The sequence below is a fragment of the Oncorhynchus masou genome, chromosome 5, assembly GCF_036934945.1.
Source record: "Oncorhynchus masou masou isolate Uvic2021 chromosome 5, UVic_Omas_1.1, whole genome shotgun sequence".
In the NCBI taxonomy this organism is placed as follows: domain Eukaryota; kingdom Metazoa; phylum Chordata; class Actinopteri; order Salmoniformes; family Salmonidae; genus Oncorhynchus; species Oncorhynchus masou.
The window spans coordinates 44622291-44638115 of record NC_088216.1 but is presented as its reverse complement, the minus strand read 5'-3'; the positions used below and the strand labels follow the sequence as shown (position 1 = coordinate 44638115).

General features: G+C 41.1%; 1 protein-coding gene across 5 annotated transcripts in view; it reads right to left on the bottom strand.

The window, feature by feature from the left end:
- LOC135539640 (receptor-type tyrosine-protein phosphatase alpha-like) overlaps nucleotides 1–15825 on the bottom strand; it is a 49657-nt gene that overhangs the window by 15429 nt on the left and 18403 nt on the right. For all 5 annotated transcript variants that reach the window (XM_064965640.1, XM_064965643.1, XM_064965645.1 and 2 more), the window contains exons 2-8: nucleotides 12259–12305; nucleotides 11539–11629; nucleotides 7733–8122; nucleotides 7591–7611; nucleotides 4308–4410; nucleotides 2369–2442; nucleotides 1704–1840 (exon numbers count right to left, since the gene is read on the bottom strand). In XM_064965640.1, the coding sequence (XP_064821712.1) occupies nucleotides 1704–1840; nucleotides 2369–2442; nucleotides 4308–4410; nucleotides 7591–7611; nucleotides 7733–8122; nucleotides 11539–11629; nucleotides 12259–12279 (837 nt within the window). In that variant the 5' untranslated portion in view covers nucleotides 12280–12305. The remainder of the gene's footprint in view (nucleotides 1–1703; nucleotides 1841–2368; nucleotides 2443–4307; nucleotides 4411–7590; nucleotides 7612–7732; nucleotides 8123–11538; nucleotides 11630–12258; nucleotides 12306–15825) is intronic.

The following is a 15825-nucleotide window of genomic DNA, read 5'->3' as shown; positions in this document are numbered from 1 at the left end:
AACAGTTGATGTTGAGAGGTGTCTGTTCTTGAAGCATTTATTTGGGCTACAAATTCTGAGGCTGGTAACACTAATGAACGTATCCTATGCAGCAGAGGTAACTCTGGGTCTTCCTTTGCTGTGACAGTCCTCGTGACAGCCTGTTTCGCCATAGTGCTCTGTGGTTTGTGCGACTGCACTTGAAGAAACTTTCAACATTATTGAAATATTCTGTACACTCTTTTACCAAGTAGGGCTATCTTCTGTATACCACCCCTACCTTGTCACAACAAACACATTAATAAGGAAAGAAATTACACAAATTAACTTTTAACAAGGACCACCTCTTAATTCAAATGAATTCCAGGTGACTACCGCATGAAGCCGGTTGAGAGAAAACCAAAAGTGTCTAAAGCTGTCATCAAGACAAAGGGTGGCTACTTGAAGAACAACAAATATATTTTGATTTGTTTAATTCTTCAGGATTATGTACCTGTACAGGAACCAAATCAGAGGAAATTCCAGAGCGCCAACTAATTGTACTCGATACAACTCAAACTTTCATTAAAATTCACATGCAGGGTACTCAATTCAAGCCACACTCGTTGTGAATATAGCCAACATGTCAGATTTGTATAATGCTTTTCGGCGAAAGCATGAGAAGCTATTATCTGATAGCATGCAGCCCCCAGAAACACACAAAGGGGACGTAAACAAAGAAATTAGTGTAGCCGGCGCTACCCAAAACGCAGAAATAAAATATAAAACATTCATTACCTTTGACGAGCTTCTTTGTTGGCACCTCTATATGTCCCATAAACATCACAATTGGGTCTTTTTTTTCGATTAAATCGGTCCATATATACCCAAAATGTCCATTTATGAACACCGAGAAATCCATGGAAAAAGTCACGTTTCCGAACGCGACGTCATTTTATAAAATTCATAAAGTTGCCTATAAACTTTGACAAAACACTTCAACCTACATCTGTAATCCAAGTTTAGGTATTAGTAAACGTTAATAAACGATCAAATTGATCACAGAGAGATCTGTATTCAAAAGCTAGAAGTTTTGAAAACAAAGTCCATTTCCTCACGGACATTTTTTTCAGTTGCGCACCTGAAGACCGGATGTGCAATTGACTAATCTGACCAAGGATAAAGGGCCCTGGTAATCACAACACTTGCGACATCGTGTGGAAGCTGTAGGAATTGCAAGCACAGTTCCATCATTTATGGCAAGCCATAGACAATACAAACACTGGCGGATGGATTTTTTCTTTGTCGATTTCGTGATCAGGTTTTCTTGGGATTTTCACCACGGAACTCGTTCTGTTATAGTCACAGACACCAATGAACCAGTTCTAGAAACTTCAGAGTGTTTTCTATGCACACATACTAATCATATGCATATACTATATTCCTGGCATGAGTAGCAGGACGTTGAAATGTTGCTACTTTTTTCAACATTCTGTTTAAAAATCGCTCTCGATCTCCAACAGGTTTTAACACTTCTTTGGTTACTACAAGATTCCATATGTGATATTTCAAAGTTGATGTCTTCACTATCATTCTACAACGTAGGAAATGGCACAAATAAAGAAAAACCCTTGAATGAGTAGGTGTGTCCAAATGTTTGACTTGTATGTTTGACTTGTACGTATGTATGTATGTATGTATGTTTGACTTGTACGTATGCATGTATGTGCACGCAGACTCCATACATTGAACTCCTCCCGGAAGAGCTTGTTGTCATCAGCCATGCGACGATTCATATCCTCCTCCAGCTTGTCAACAACAAGGGGTGGGTACTTCCTGTTGGTGCTAGGCGAGCGGGCCAATAGCGGCACACTCTGGAGCTCTGCAAGAGCAGGAAGGAAGGGAAGTAATGGGACAGGAAAGATAGGTGGCGATTGAGGCCCACAGGGGAAGGGGGGGGAGAAAAACCCTTACTGTTGAGACACTGCCAACAAAGATAGTGAGACATTCACCAACCAATTATTATAAATTAATGAACTATAGAAAATGTTATATTATGATAAATATGTTATACATTAAAACAGATTCTAATCTACACATGCAACTTCTCCAAACTGACTGTGGGTGTGTTAAAAGCCCACAAGGGGGCACCATAAAACAATCCAACATTGTTAGTGTGCCACAATTCATCATATTGAACAACTGCTTTGGCCAAGAATCAGTAAATGATCAGAAAACCAAATCTAATTTTATCTTAACACAGAACAATGGAGAAAGTTGGCTATGATAGAGACATGCATAAAAATTCTGGTAAATGTAAGACCACAGAAAAAACATGCACGTTCTCACACAGAAAACACACGTGTATATATACGCATGCGCGCACACACACACACACACACACGGTTACCTGTATCATCTGATCTACCGTTGGTCAGCCTGAAGGAGTTGGAATGGCTGCCGGCCTGCTTGTACTTCTTAAACCTGTCAATCATACGACACACACTAATACTCACACCCTTTGACTTTTTCCACATTTTGTAGTGTCAAAGTGGGATTAAAACGTCAACGACCTACACAAAATACACGGTTATGTCAAAATGGAAGAGATTTACTACTTTTTAGTAATGTAAAACAAGTATTCAACCACCACCCACCCCAAGAGTCAGTACATGTTAGAATCACCTTTGCCATCGAATACAGCTGTGAGTCTTTAGGGGTTGTACAACACCTGCCCATTATTCTTAAAAATATATATTTTTGTGTATATATATATATATATATATATATATAAATAAATAAAACATTGATTGTTGATAATTGCTAGACAGCCATTTTCAAGTTTTCCCATAGATTTTCAAGCCGATTTAAGTCAAAACTTTAACTAGGCCACTCGGGAACATTCAATGTCATCTTGGTCAGCAACTCCAGTGGATATTTGGCCTTGTGTTTTAGGTAATTGACCTGCTGAATGGTGAATGTCCCCAAGTGTCTTTGGAAAGCAGACAAACAGGTTTTCCTCTAGGATTTTGCCTGTGCTTAGCTGTAGTCTGTTTCTTCTTATCCTAAAACTCCCTAGTCTGTGCTGATGACAAGCATACCCATAACATGATAAAGCCACCACCATGCTTGAAAATAGGAAGAGTGGGACTCAGTGATGTGTTGGAATTTCCCCAAAGATAAACACGTTGTTTTCAAGTACATTTCTTTGCCTCTTTTTTTGCAGTATTACTTTAGCGCCCAAAATGCAAACAATATATTTTTATTCTGAAAAGGCTGAATTATTTTCACTGTCATTTAAGTTAGTATTGTGGAGTTTTTAATATCTCCTCAGTCACTTCCTAACCGGCAACGGAGTTAAAAAAGGACGTCAATCTTTTTTTTAGGCCAATAGGCTATTTGTCAACCATTGGAAAACATCCCTGGTCTTTCTGCTTGAATCTGTGCTTGAAATTCACTGCTCGACTGAGGGAACTTACAGATAATTGTATGCGTTGGGTACAGAAAGCTGCAGTAGTCGTTGAGTCCATGCAACGTGTGACTTCTTGTTAAGAAACCTTTTACTCCTGAACTTATTTAGGCTTGCCATAACAAAACATACTTTATTGACTTCAGACATTTTAGCTTTTTATGAATTGGTTCACATTTCTAAAAACATAATTCAACTTCGACATGAGTATTTTGTGTAGATCATTGAAACAATCTCGATTTAATCCATTTAAATTCAGGCTGTAATAACAAAAATGTGGAAAAGTCGATGGGGTGGGAATACTTTCTGAAGGCCTTGTACATGCAGAATATCACCCACACAGTCACGGCCATTGCCATGGTAACCACTATGACACTTGGTTCATTCACACTGGCCTCCATAGGGTGTTTGTATATGAAAGAAGACAAGCAAACGGTTTCCTGCTTTGCGCTTTTACAATGTGTAATGAATTGTGTGAGTATGTGTGTACAATACCGTTAGCATGGTACATGGGTCTCATATCTGACTATTGTATGGCTATTTCAAAGATAAATCATGCCTGCATCCAAACTCTTCTTTTCCGTTTAAAAATGCTTCCCTGAGACATAAGGCTGAAGGTGCGACTGTGAGGGAGAAAACCAGGGTGTATTCATTATGGTACACCATATGAAAATGTAGCCATATTTTTTTTTACTTTTATTGGACAAGTTCAGGAAGCCCCTCCCAGTTTCAGTCCATTTCTTCTATTTGGTGCCTGATGAACACGATCCAGGGACGAGTTTCCACTGGACCACACAGGCAAGTACAAGATGAACAAAACGTTTTGAACACAACCCAGATGAGTGGTGTGGGTAGTTTCTGCCAGAGAAACATGACTGACCTGAGCATATAGAGGATGATGATGATGAAGACGATGACGAGCAGGGATGACAGTGCCACCATCACCGCAATGATGGGCGTGTCATCTGATTGCGTATTTTGGTCTGAGAGAACGAGGGAGAGAGAGAGAGAATTAAACAACATTCTAAAAATGAGTACAAGTTCGATTTGGCATTTGATTGAGCCGGTCTCGGGTGCCCCAATGGGGTTTGGGTTAGCACTTTTTGGATAATTCATTGGATCCATCGCACCAGGCAAGCTCGATCAAGCGCACAAATCAGCTCAAGTATTTGAAAGAAAACTATTAACAGTATTGAATAGTATTGGTTAACAGTAGGCGTCAGACAGGCTGTATGAAACTGGTCCATGATTTCTGCACCGATTACAGGAGCTCCTAAGGACATCTTGGTAACATTTTTTTGGAAAGCATCGTCATTAGTCTTACATAACATTTTCATAATAATGACAGTAGCGATGCCGTTAACTGTCGTTACAGAGCAAAAAGAGTCAACACGACACAAACGATGAGACTTTACAGAAGCAGAGGGGTTAACCAAATAGATGAGGAACAGTCATATATTGCATATTAAGCAATAAGGCATGGGGGGGGGGGGTACATGGCCAATATACCACAAACCCCCAAGGTGCCTGATTGCTATTATAGTCATTTTTGGTTATTCTGTGGAATGTTCAGTGTTCTCTGTGGGACACTGTACACATTGAATGGTGCTGCACCATGTTGGTAGGAAGGTAAGTGAAACTGATGAGCAGTAGGAGGACTATTCAACCCATTCCAATTCAACGGCTCATACTGCGCGCACAGAGGACGGATAAAAATATATACAGACAGAGGCGAGATGCAGAGCTTGAATACTGCGTGTGTTCGACAGTTTAATTATTGGCACGTCGCTGCCACGACTGCTTATGACTTCAGAAAAGTAGTCACACCCCTTGACTTTTTTCTAAACGTTGTGTTACAGCCTGAACTTAAAACGGAATCAATTGAGATCTTGCGTCACTGGCCTACACACAATACCCCATGATGTCAAAGTGGAATGATGATTATAAATTAATGAAAAATGAAAAGCTGAAATGTCTTGAGTCGATAAGTATTTCAACCCCAGCCTAAATAAGTACAAATGTGCTTAAATCACATAGGTTGCATGGACACTGTGTGCAATAATAGATTTTTTAAATGACTACCTAATCTCTGTACCCCACACATACACTACATGACCAAAGATATGGTCCCCATTTTCTGCTATAACAGCCGCCACTCTTCTGGGAAGGCTTTCCACTAGATGTTGGAACATTGCTGCGGGGACATGCGTCTATTCAGACACAAGAGCATTAGTGAGGTCGGGCACGGATGTTGGGCGATTAGGCCTGGCTCGCAGTTCCAATTAATCCCAAAGGTGTTTGATGGGGTTGAGGTCAGGACTCTGTGCAAGCCAGTAAATTCTTCCACACCAATCTAGACAAAACATTTCTGTATGGACCTCGCTTTGTGCACTGAAACAGCAAAGGACCTTCCTCAAACTGTTGCCACAAAGTACAGAATCATCTAGAATGTCAATGCATGCTGTAGCGTTAAGATTTCCCTTCACTCGAACAAAGGGGCCTAGCCCGAACCATGAAAAACAGCCCCAGACTATTCATTCTCCACAAAACTTTATAGTTGCCACTATGCATTCGGGAAGGCAGCTTTCTCCTGCCATCCACCAAACCCAGAACCGTCCGTTAGATTGCCAAATGGTTAAGCATTATTAATTAATCACACCAGAGAATGCATTTCCACTGGTCCAGAGTCCAATGGTGGTGAGCTTTACACCACTCCAGCCGACACTTGGAATTGTGCATGGTGATCTTAGGCTTGTGTGCGGCTGCTCGGCCATGGAATCCCATTTCATGAAGCTCCCGACGAACAGTTCTTGTGCTGAAGTTGCTCCCAGAGGCAATTTGGTGCTCGTCATTGAGTGTTGCAACTGAAGACAGATGATTTTTACATGCTACGTGCTTCAGCACTTGGTGGTCCCGTTCTGTGAGCTTGTGTTGCCTACCACTTGTTTCCACTTCACAATACCACACTTACAGTTGACCGGGGCAGCTCAAGCAGGGCAGAAATTAGATGAACTGACTTGTTGGAAAGGTGGCAACCTATGAAGGTGCCACATTGAAAATCACTGAACTCTTCAGTAAGGCCCTTCTACTGCCAATATTTGTCTATTAAGATTGTATGGCTGTGTGCTCGATTGTATACACCTGTCAGCAACGTGTGTGGTTGAAATAGCCGAATCCACTCATTTGAAGGGGTCCCACAGTCGAGCAGTGAATTTCAAACACAGATTAATTCACAAACGAGAAAACTGAGGATCGATCAACAATATTGTCGTTACTCCACAAGACTAACCTAATTGACAGAGTGAAAAGGAAGCCAGTACACACTAAAATACTACAAAACATGCATTCTGAATGCAAAAAGTACTGCAAAAAAATGTGGCAAAGAAATTGCCTATGTCCTGAATACAAAGCATTGTGTTTGGGGCAAATCCAACACAACATCACTGAGTACCACTCTTCATATTTACAAGCATGGTGGTGGCTGCATCATGTTATGAATATGCTTGTCATCGGCAAGGAATAGAGAGTTTTTAGGATAAAAATAAACCTGATATAGAGCTAAGCACAAGCCAAATCCTAGAGGAAAATCTGGTTCAGTCTGCTTTCCAACAGACTCTGGGAGACGAAATCACCTTGAAGCAGGACAATAACTTAAAACACAAGGCCAAATGTACATGAGTTGCTTACAAAGACAACATTGAATGTTGCCGATTGGCCTAGTTACAGTTTTGACTTGAAAATGGCTGTCTTGCAATGATCAACAACCAATTTGACAGAGCTTGATAAAAAAAAAGGCAAATATTGTACTATCCAAAGTTCTTAAGAGACATACCCAGAAAGACTCACAGCTGTAATCGCTGCCAAAGGTGATTCTAACATTGATTCAGGGGTGTGAACACTTATGTAAATTTGATTTTTCTGTATTTCATTTTCCATAAATTTGCTAACATTTCTAAAATCATGTTGTTTTCACTTTGTCATTATGGAGTATTTGTGTGTAGGTGGGTGAGATTATTTTATTTAATCTATTTTGAATTCAGGCTGTAAAAACAAAACATGGAATAAGTCAAGGGGTATGAATACTTTCTGAAGGCACATTATGTTGTGCTCATGTTAGCTGTATGACCACGTTGCAACTTGAGACAACATACACACACTCTTACCTGTGTCGTCTTCTCCACCACCTGAGGGTAAAAGAGTATCATTACTATCCAACATTTAAAAAAACATCCTACACATCACACACAGACCTGCTCGCCTTTCACTCACAAGCACACACACACACACTCACACACTCAAACACACCTGTTGTAGTGTCACTAGTAGTGTCGGGCGACGTGGCTTTCACCGTAGGTTCTATGGTGGTCTCCAGCGAGGGATCTGTGTGACTGTCCGGAGCAGAGGGTGTGGTCCCATTCTCCCCACCCCGACTGACCGTGGTCGGAGCAGGGGGTGGTTGCGGGGCAGTGGTTGCACCCGTGGGGACTTGGGGGGCTATGGTGGGGCCAGGGGGTGGTGGAGGGGGGATGGGCACCTGGGTGACACTGGGGCCTGCAGTCAATATGTTCCCCTCTGCGGTGCTGGTTGTTGTCAGTGTCGTTGCGGCTGTTGGAGGGGTGGTGGTTGTTGCCACTGGAACATTGTGGAGGGTGGTGGCCGGAGAATCCGTGGGTTTGGCAGTGGAGACTGGACCTTCTATGAGAGAGATACAGTTCATCAAGGCCACGGGTTCTCAAACTTTTTGTGATAGCTAATTCATCAGGGACCATTTCATAATCAGAACAACTTCAGTGAGGTGAGAATAACAAGGAGTACAAGGAGTTTAATTATGACTTCGGCAGTGCATGGACGGACGGAAGGACAGACAGACCAAGTCTCGGGCACTGGGAAGGAACATTTTAAAGGTCTGCCTCTGAGAAAATGTTGCTGTTTTCAAGAGATTTTTCTGCAACACAACACATTTTGTCGTGGGGCAGAGAGATGTTTTGTTGCAGCTTTAAAGCCAATTCTACACATGTTACCATGTGGCAGATAGAACTTTGAAGTTTAAGTAAATTACGATGCATTTTATATAAAAAATAAAGAAAATATTTGGGGAAATACAAGAAGTATTGAGTTGAAAAAAATTATAATTGGTGGAGTACTGTGGATACCAATATTCCCATGTTGCCCAGGGTCAAGAACATACATTGTAGATGAATAATTTTACATTGTATTATATGACACCCTCTGAATTGAATCTGTTAGTAATATTTACAGTTGAAGATAGAAGTTTACATACACCTTCGCCAAATACATTTAAACTCAGTTTTTCACAATTCCTGACATTTAAATCCTAGTAAAACCACCCTGTCTTAGGTCAGTTATGATCACCACTTTATTCTAAAAATGTGAAATGTCAGTACAATATTAGAGAGAATGATTTATTTCAGCTTTCATTTATTTCAACACATTCCCAGTGGGTCAGAAGTTTACATACACTCAATTAGTATTTGGTAGCATTCCCTTTAAATGGTTTAACTTGGGTCAAATGTTCTGGGTATCCTTTCCCCAACAATAAGTTGGGTACATTTTGGCTCATTCCTCCTGACAGAGCTGGTGAACTGAGTCAGGTTTGTAGGCCTCCTTGATCGCAAACGCATTTTCAGTTTTGCCCACAAATTTTCTATGGGATTGAGGTCAGGGCTTTGCGATGGCCACTCCAATACCTTGACTTTGTTGTCCTTAAGCCATTTTGCCACAACTTTGGAAGTATGCTTGGGGTCATTGTCCATTTGCGACCAAGCTTTTACTTCCTGACTTGATGTCTTGAGCTGTTCAATATATCCAACTAATTTTCCTACCTCACGATGCCATCTATTTTGTGAAGTGCACCAGTCCCTCCTGCAGCAAAGCACCCCCACAACATGATGCTGCCACCCCCGTGCTTCACGGTTGGGATGGTGTTCTTCGGCTTGCAAGACTCCCCCTTTTTCCTCCAAACATAACAATGGTCATTATAGCCAAACATTCTAGTTTTGTTTCATCGGACCAGAGGACATGTCTCCAAAAAGTACGATCTTTGTTCCCGTGTGCAGTTGCAAACCGTAGTCTGGCTTTTTATGGCGGTTTTGGAGCAGTGGCGTCTTCCTTGCCGAGTGGCCTTTCAGGTTATGTCGATATAGGACTCATTTTACTGTGGATATAGATACTTTTGTACCCGTTTCCTCCAGCATCTTCACAAGATCCTTTGCCGTTGTTCGGCGATTGATTTGCACTTTTCACAACAAAGTACGTTTATCTCTAGGAGACAGAACACCTCTCCTTCCTGAGCGGTATGACGGCTGCATGGTTTCATGTTGTTTATAATTGTGTACTATTGTTTGTACAGATGAACGTGGTACCGTCAGGCATTTGGAAATTGCTCCCAAGGATGAACCAGACTTGTCGAGGTCTACAATTTTTTTCTGGGGGTCTTGACTGATTTCTTTTGATATTCCCATAAGGTCAAGCAAAGAGGCACTGAGTTTGAAGGTAGGCCTTGAAATACATCCACAGTTACACCTCCAATTGACTCAAATTATGTCAATTAGTCAACCAGAAGCTTCTAAAGCCATGACATAATTTTCTGGAATTTCCAAGCTGTTTAAGCTGTTGAGTGTAGGGGGCAGTATTTTGATGTTTGGATCAAAAACGTACCCAAATGAAACTGCCTATTTCTCTGGCCCAGAAACTACAATATGCATATAATTGTCCGATTCGGATAGAAAACACTCTAAAGTTTCCAAAACTGTCAAAATATTGTCTGTGAGTATAACAGAACTGATATTGCAGGCGAAAACCTAAGGAAAATCCAACTAGGAAGTGCCTCTTATTTTGAAACCTCCCTGTTCCATTGCATGCCTTCCCTCCATTTAAAGGGATATCAACCATATTTCTTTCCCTATGGTGTGAACAGTCTTTAGACAGTTTCAGCCTTGTATTCTGAAAAATGAGCGAGAGCGATCACATCGCGTCAGTGGATGGCTGGGTGCCAGCAGAGTTTTGCATGCGCCAACAGCTTGGAGCAGACATTTTCTCTCTCTCTCCTATCGAAAAAGCTACGGTCCGGTTTAAATATGATCAACTATTTATTGTAAAAACAAACTGACGATTGATTATAAAAAACGGTTGACATGTTTCTACGAACTTCATGGATACTATTTGGAATTTCCGTCTGCCCCGTCGTGACCGCTCGAGCCTGTGGATTACTGAACATAACATGCCAACCAAATGGAGGTATTTTGGATATAAAAATAATCTTTATGGAACAAAAGGAACATTTTTTGTGTAACTGGGAATCTTGTGAGTGCAAACATCCGAAGATCAAAGGTAAGCGATTCATTTTATTGCTTTTCTGTCTTTCGTGACTAATCTACTTTGCTGCTAGCTGTTTGTAATGTTTTGTCGTCTGCTGAGAGAGATGTCCTTACATAAACACTTGGTTTGCTTTCAGAGCTACGCTGTGTTTTGCAATATTGCACTTGTGATTCCATGAAAATTAAATATTTTTTGTAATTTATTTTGAATTTGGCACTCTGCAATTCGGATGTTGACGAAAATGATCCCGCTAACGGGATGGGTGCGCCAGGAAGTTAAAGGCACAGTCAACTTAGTGTATGTAAACTTCTGACCCACTGGAATTGTGATACAGTGAATTATATGTGAAATAATCAGTCTGTAAACAACTGATGGAAAACTTACTTGTGTCATGCACAAAGTAGATGTCCTAACCGACTTGCCAAAACTATAGATTGTTAACAAGGAATTTGTGGAGTGGTTGAAAAACGAGTTTTAATGACTCCAACCTAAGTATGTAATCTTCCGACTTCAACTGTATATATAAAAATATATATATTATAATTTAGTTATATTAAGAGATCTGGCTGGAGACCCCCTGCCGTACCTCCATGACCGAACTTTGAGAACCCGTGATGTTAGTGTTGAGTCATTTAATGGCTCAACTACAACTTCATTGGAGTTGCAGTGATACAAACAAGCATTTTACAATACAAGAACGTTCAATATGTCAAATGGTGTCAAGCGGTAGGTTCCGACTGTTCAGGTGATAATGTCATGTGGGTCCTCCTTACCTGTGGGGGTGAGAGATGGTCCCTGGGCTGAGACAGAGACCCCGAGGGCCACACTGAGCAGCAGGAGCAGGGGACACACACCCATACTGCCCTGGGAGAACAGGGATAAACGCCTTACTGACAACCCAAAAATGACCATTTCACAGTGCAGCTGGTCATGATCGGATTATAAATTCATATGCATGGTATTTGTAACTGGAGGCCTAAATCGTAAATCCTTCATGATCACATTTAGAGAACAATCCAACAAAATTTGGGTACTTACATTTTTGGGTGAGATTAAGATTTTTTTGGACAAGAAAATGCATTGATTATAGAGTAAATCATTTTGAATTCAAACAGTTTGACAGCACCGCTTTTTGATTTAAACCAAACTTTCCAGACATGTTTGCTCAGGGAAGACGTGGTCAGAAAGTGACTTTTTGGAATGAATGAGGTGCTCAAACTTGACCAATTTTGCATACCCCAACATACCACGAGACATCCATGTCTTTCACTGGAAAAGATAAACGGTTGAGATTTATACCATTTTTAATCTCACACACAGGGTTGTCAAACTATTATAATTTCTGGATATTTTTTTTTTTTTTTAAATGCAAGAAATTGTAAAATAGTTTAACACCGTTTTGTTTAGACCAAAAATGGGTGCAGTCAGAACATGATTGAAATGATATGGATTTACCCTATAATGATGAGTGGCACACGGAGTTGATCTCTTACCTTAAGGAGCGAATTTGGCATCAATCACTCATTCGCACAGTGTGGTCCTGGATGCCAACAGAAAAGGAGGAAGACACTGTTAGAATCTCAAAGAGGTGCTTAGAAATGATTCACTAGTTAAACTAACTAGTTTTGTATTATTCGTTTAACTTGGATCTTGCTGGTTTGCCTGTTGAGAACATTCCTACTATACTGAACGAAATTACAGTTCATATACAGTGCCTTGCAAAAGTATTCATCCCCCTTGGCATTTTTTTTGCATTTACAACCTGTAATTTAAACCGATTTTTATTTGGATTTCATGTAACGGGCAGACACAAAATAGTCCAAATTGGTGAAGAGAAAAAAAGTAATTAAAAACAAAATATAAAAAAATGGGAAAGTGGTGCATGCTTATGTATTCACCCCCTTTGCTATGAAGCCCCTAAATAAAATCTGGTGCAACCAATTACCTTCAGAAGTCACATAATTAGTTCAATAAAGTCCACCTGTGTGCAATCTAAGTGTCACATGATCTGTCATGGATCTCAGTATATACACACTCACACCTGTTCTGAAAGGCCCCAGAGTCTGCAACACCCCAAAGCAAGGGGCACCACCAATCAAGCAGCACAATGAAGACCAAGGAGCTCTCCAAACAGGTCAAGAACAAAGTTGTGGAGCTGTACATACTAGGGTTGGGTGATAAAAAAAATATCAGAAACTTTGAACATCCCACAGAGCATCATTAAATCCATTATTTAAAAAATGGAAAGACTATGGCACCATCACAAAACTACCAAGAGAGGGCCGCCCACCAAAACTCACAGACCAGGCAAGGAGGGCATTAGAGGCAAGACCAAGACCAAAGAAAGACCAAAGAAAACCCTGAAGGAGCTGCAAAGCTCCACAGTGGAGATTGGAGTATCTGTCCATAGGACCACTTTAAGCCGTACACTACAGAGCTGGGCTATACAGAAGAGTGGCTAAAAAAGCCATTGCACACAGTAAAAAATAAGCAAACACGTTTGATGTTCACCAAAAGGCATGTGGGAGACTCCCCAAACATATGGAAGAAGGTACTCTGGTCAGATGAGATGAAAATGGAGCTTTTTGGCCATCAAGGAAAACACTATGTCTGGCGCAAACCCAACACCTCACATCCCCCTGAGAACACCATCCCCACAGTGAAGCATGGTGGTGGCAGCATCATGCTGTGGGGATGTTTTTCCCCATCAGCAGGGACTGGGGAACTGGTCAGAATTGAAGGAATGCTAAATACAGGGAAATTCTTGAGGGAAACCTGTTTGTCTTCCAGAGATTTGAGACTGGGATGGAGTTTCACCTTCTAGCAGGACAATGACCCTAAGCATACTGCTAAAACAACACCCGAGTGGTTTAAGGGGAAACATTTCAATGTCTTGGAACGGCCTAGTCAAAGCCCAGACCTCAATCCAGTTGAGAATCTGTGGTATGACTTAGACTGCTGTATACCAGCAGAACCCATCCAACTTGAAGGAGCTAGAACAGTTATGCCTTGAATAATGGGCAAAAATCCCAGTGGCTAGATGTGCCAAGCTTTTAGAGACATACCCCAAGAGACTTGAAGCTGTAATTGTTGCAAACGGTGGCTCTACAAAGTATTGACTTTCAGTGGGTGTCAATAGTTATGCACACTAAAATGTTAATTTTTTTGTCTTATTTCTTGTTTGCTTCACAATAAAAAATATTTAGCATGTTTGAAGTGGTAGGCATGTTGTGTAAATCAAACCAAAAGAAAATCAATTTCAATTCCAGGTTGTAAAGGCAACAAAATTGGAAAAATGCCGGGGGGGGATACTTTCGCAAGCCACTGTAAATCAGTCAATTGTAATAAATGTATTAGGCTCTAATCTATGGATTTCACAAAACTGGGCAGGGGTGCAGCCATGGGTGGGCATAGACAGGGCCTTATTACAGACAGAAAAGATCCCACAGGTGAAGAAGCCAGTTGTGTGGAGGTCCTGGGCTGAAGTGGTTACATGTGATCTGCGTTTATGAGGCCCGGCTGGACATGATGCCACATTCTCTAAAACAATGTTGCAGGGCTTGACTAATCCCAAACTTGCCAGGTGGTGATTTATCTAAATATCTGACCCTTACCTCAATTTTTTTTTTATAATTCTGAAAGTGTTACATATCCCGAGTATGAAACCATGTCTGCATAAACACACCCTCTTTTGGTTTACTCATTTATCAGCAGCCTTTATCAAATGTTAGCCTAACACACTACTGTGACCCATGCGGGAATCTTACCCACAACCCCGATGTTGCCAGTACCATGCTGCAACCAACAGCCATCAGACCCGCATAGAAGCCCACCATTCTGTGTCTGCTAAATCCCAGACGCTGCCTCTCTCCGATTTCTAGATGTGTCTTGTATCCAGGTGGTGTTCCGTAACATGAATAATAAATTACCACATTCTGGGACACAGCGAAGAGAACAAAAAAAAAGCACTATTTTATGTAGGCATATATGCATTTCAACTTGGGCTATATGCAAGACTGCAGATAGCCTAGTTACCCGAGCTCTGGGGATAAATCAAGAAGTTAGAGACTGAGAAGGAACGCAGACTGGATTGAGACAAATTTGTTCAGATTTGGACACAGATTTGGCAAAATTGCCTGTATTGCACAATAATTTCAAATCAAATGTGTTGTATTTCTGCATTGACTGCAGTGGAGCTGCTATGAAAGGGAGTCAGTTGAAATAAGGGCGAGTGTGTGTAGGAAAGGGCCTAAAGTGCAGGCTGGGTGGGCTGACAACTGTGTAATCCCACCAGTCCACTGGGTGCGGCCTCACTGACTGAGCTGTGATAGTCTCGTGGTCTTGATACAAGAATAATCCAGCCCGTCTGGCTCTCTGTACTGCGTTCCAGCTTCGCGCACACACAAAGTATGGTTATCAGGGATTTACTGCCAGAGCATCAGAATCGGGTGGGAAAAAAAACACTACTGTGCCATTTGTATCTAGGGGGAATAACTGTGATCCATCCTTACTGTTTTGGGGAAAGCAAGTGGTTAAGATGGGTCTATCAACGTGTAGTATGTATTCTGTTTTGTTAGGGGCAATTTCACGTTAATGGAATTACACCAAGACTCAGATTTTTCACATTAGAATGTGTGCCAAACCAAATCTATTGATTTCAGAGTTTAACAAAGCATACAACTCTACGCACAAGGTCTACTAATTTACACAGAGAACTTCACAAAAACACATTTGCTGGAAGAACTGTTGGGTAACAGAATTACGTGAAAATCTCCCTCCGCATTTTATGCGACCACATTTTCCAGAAAAATGGGGTGTCCGCTATGACTGACACCTCGAGTTTTACAAAACTAAGGTAACGGAATTATGTCATGGGTCCCTGATCTGTACTATACAGAAATGCATAATTATGGATATGAATTTCATGCTCCTCATGGTGATGTATCCTGAATAGCTCCACAGGTAGAAATATGCAATATCCTTATTTTGCATCTTTGAATATTATTCTAATGAGCTCCGCCCCCAAACACGACAACATATGGTTGGTCCAGACCAGATCA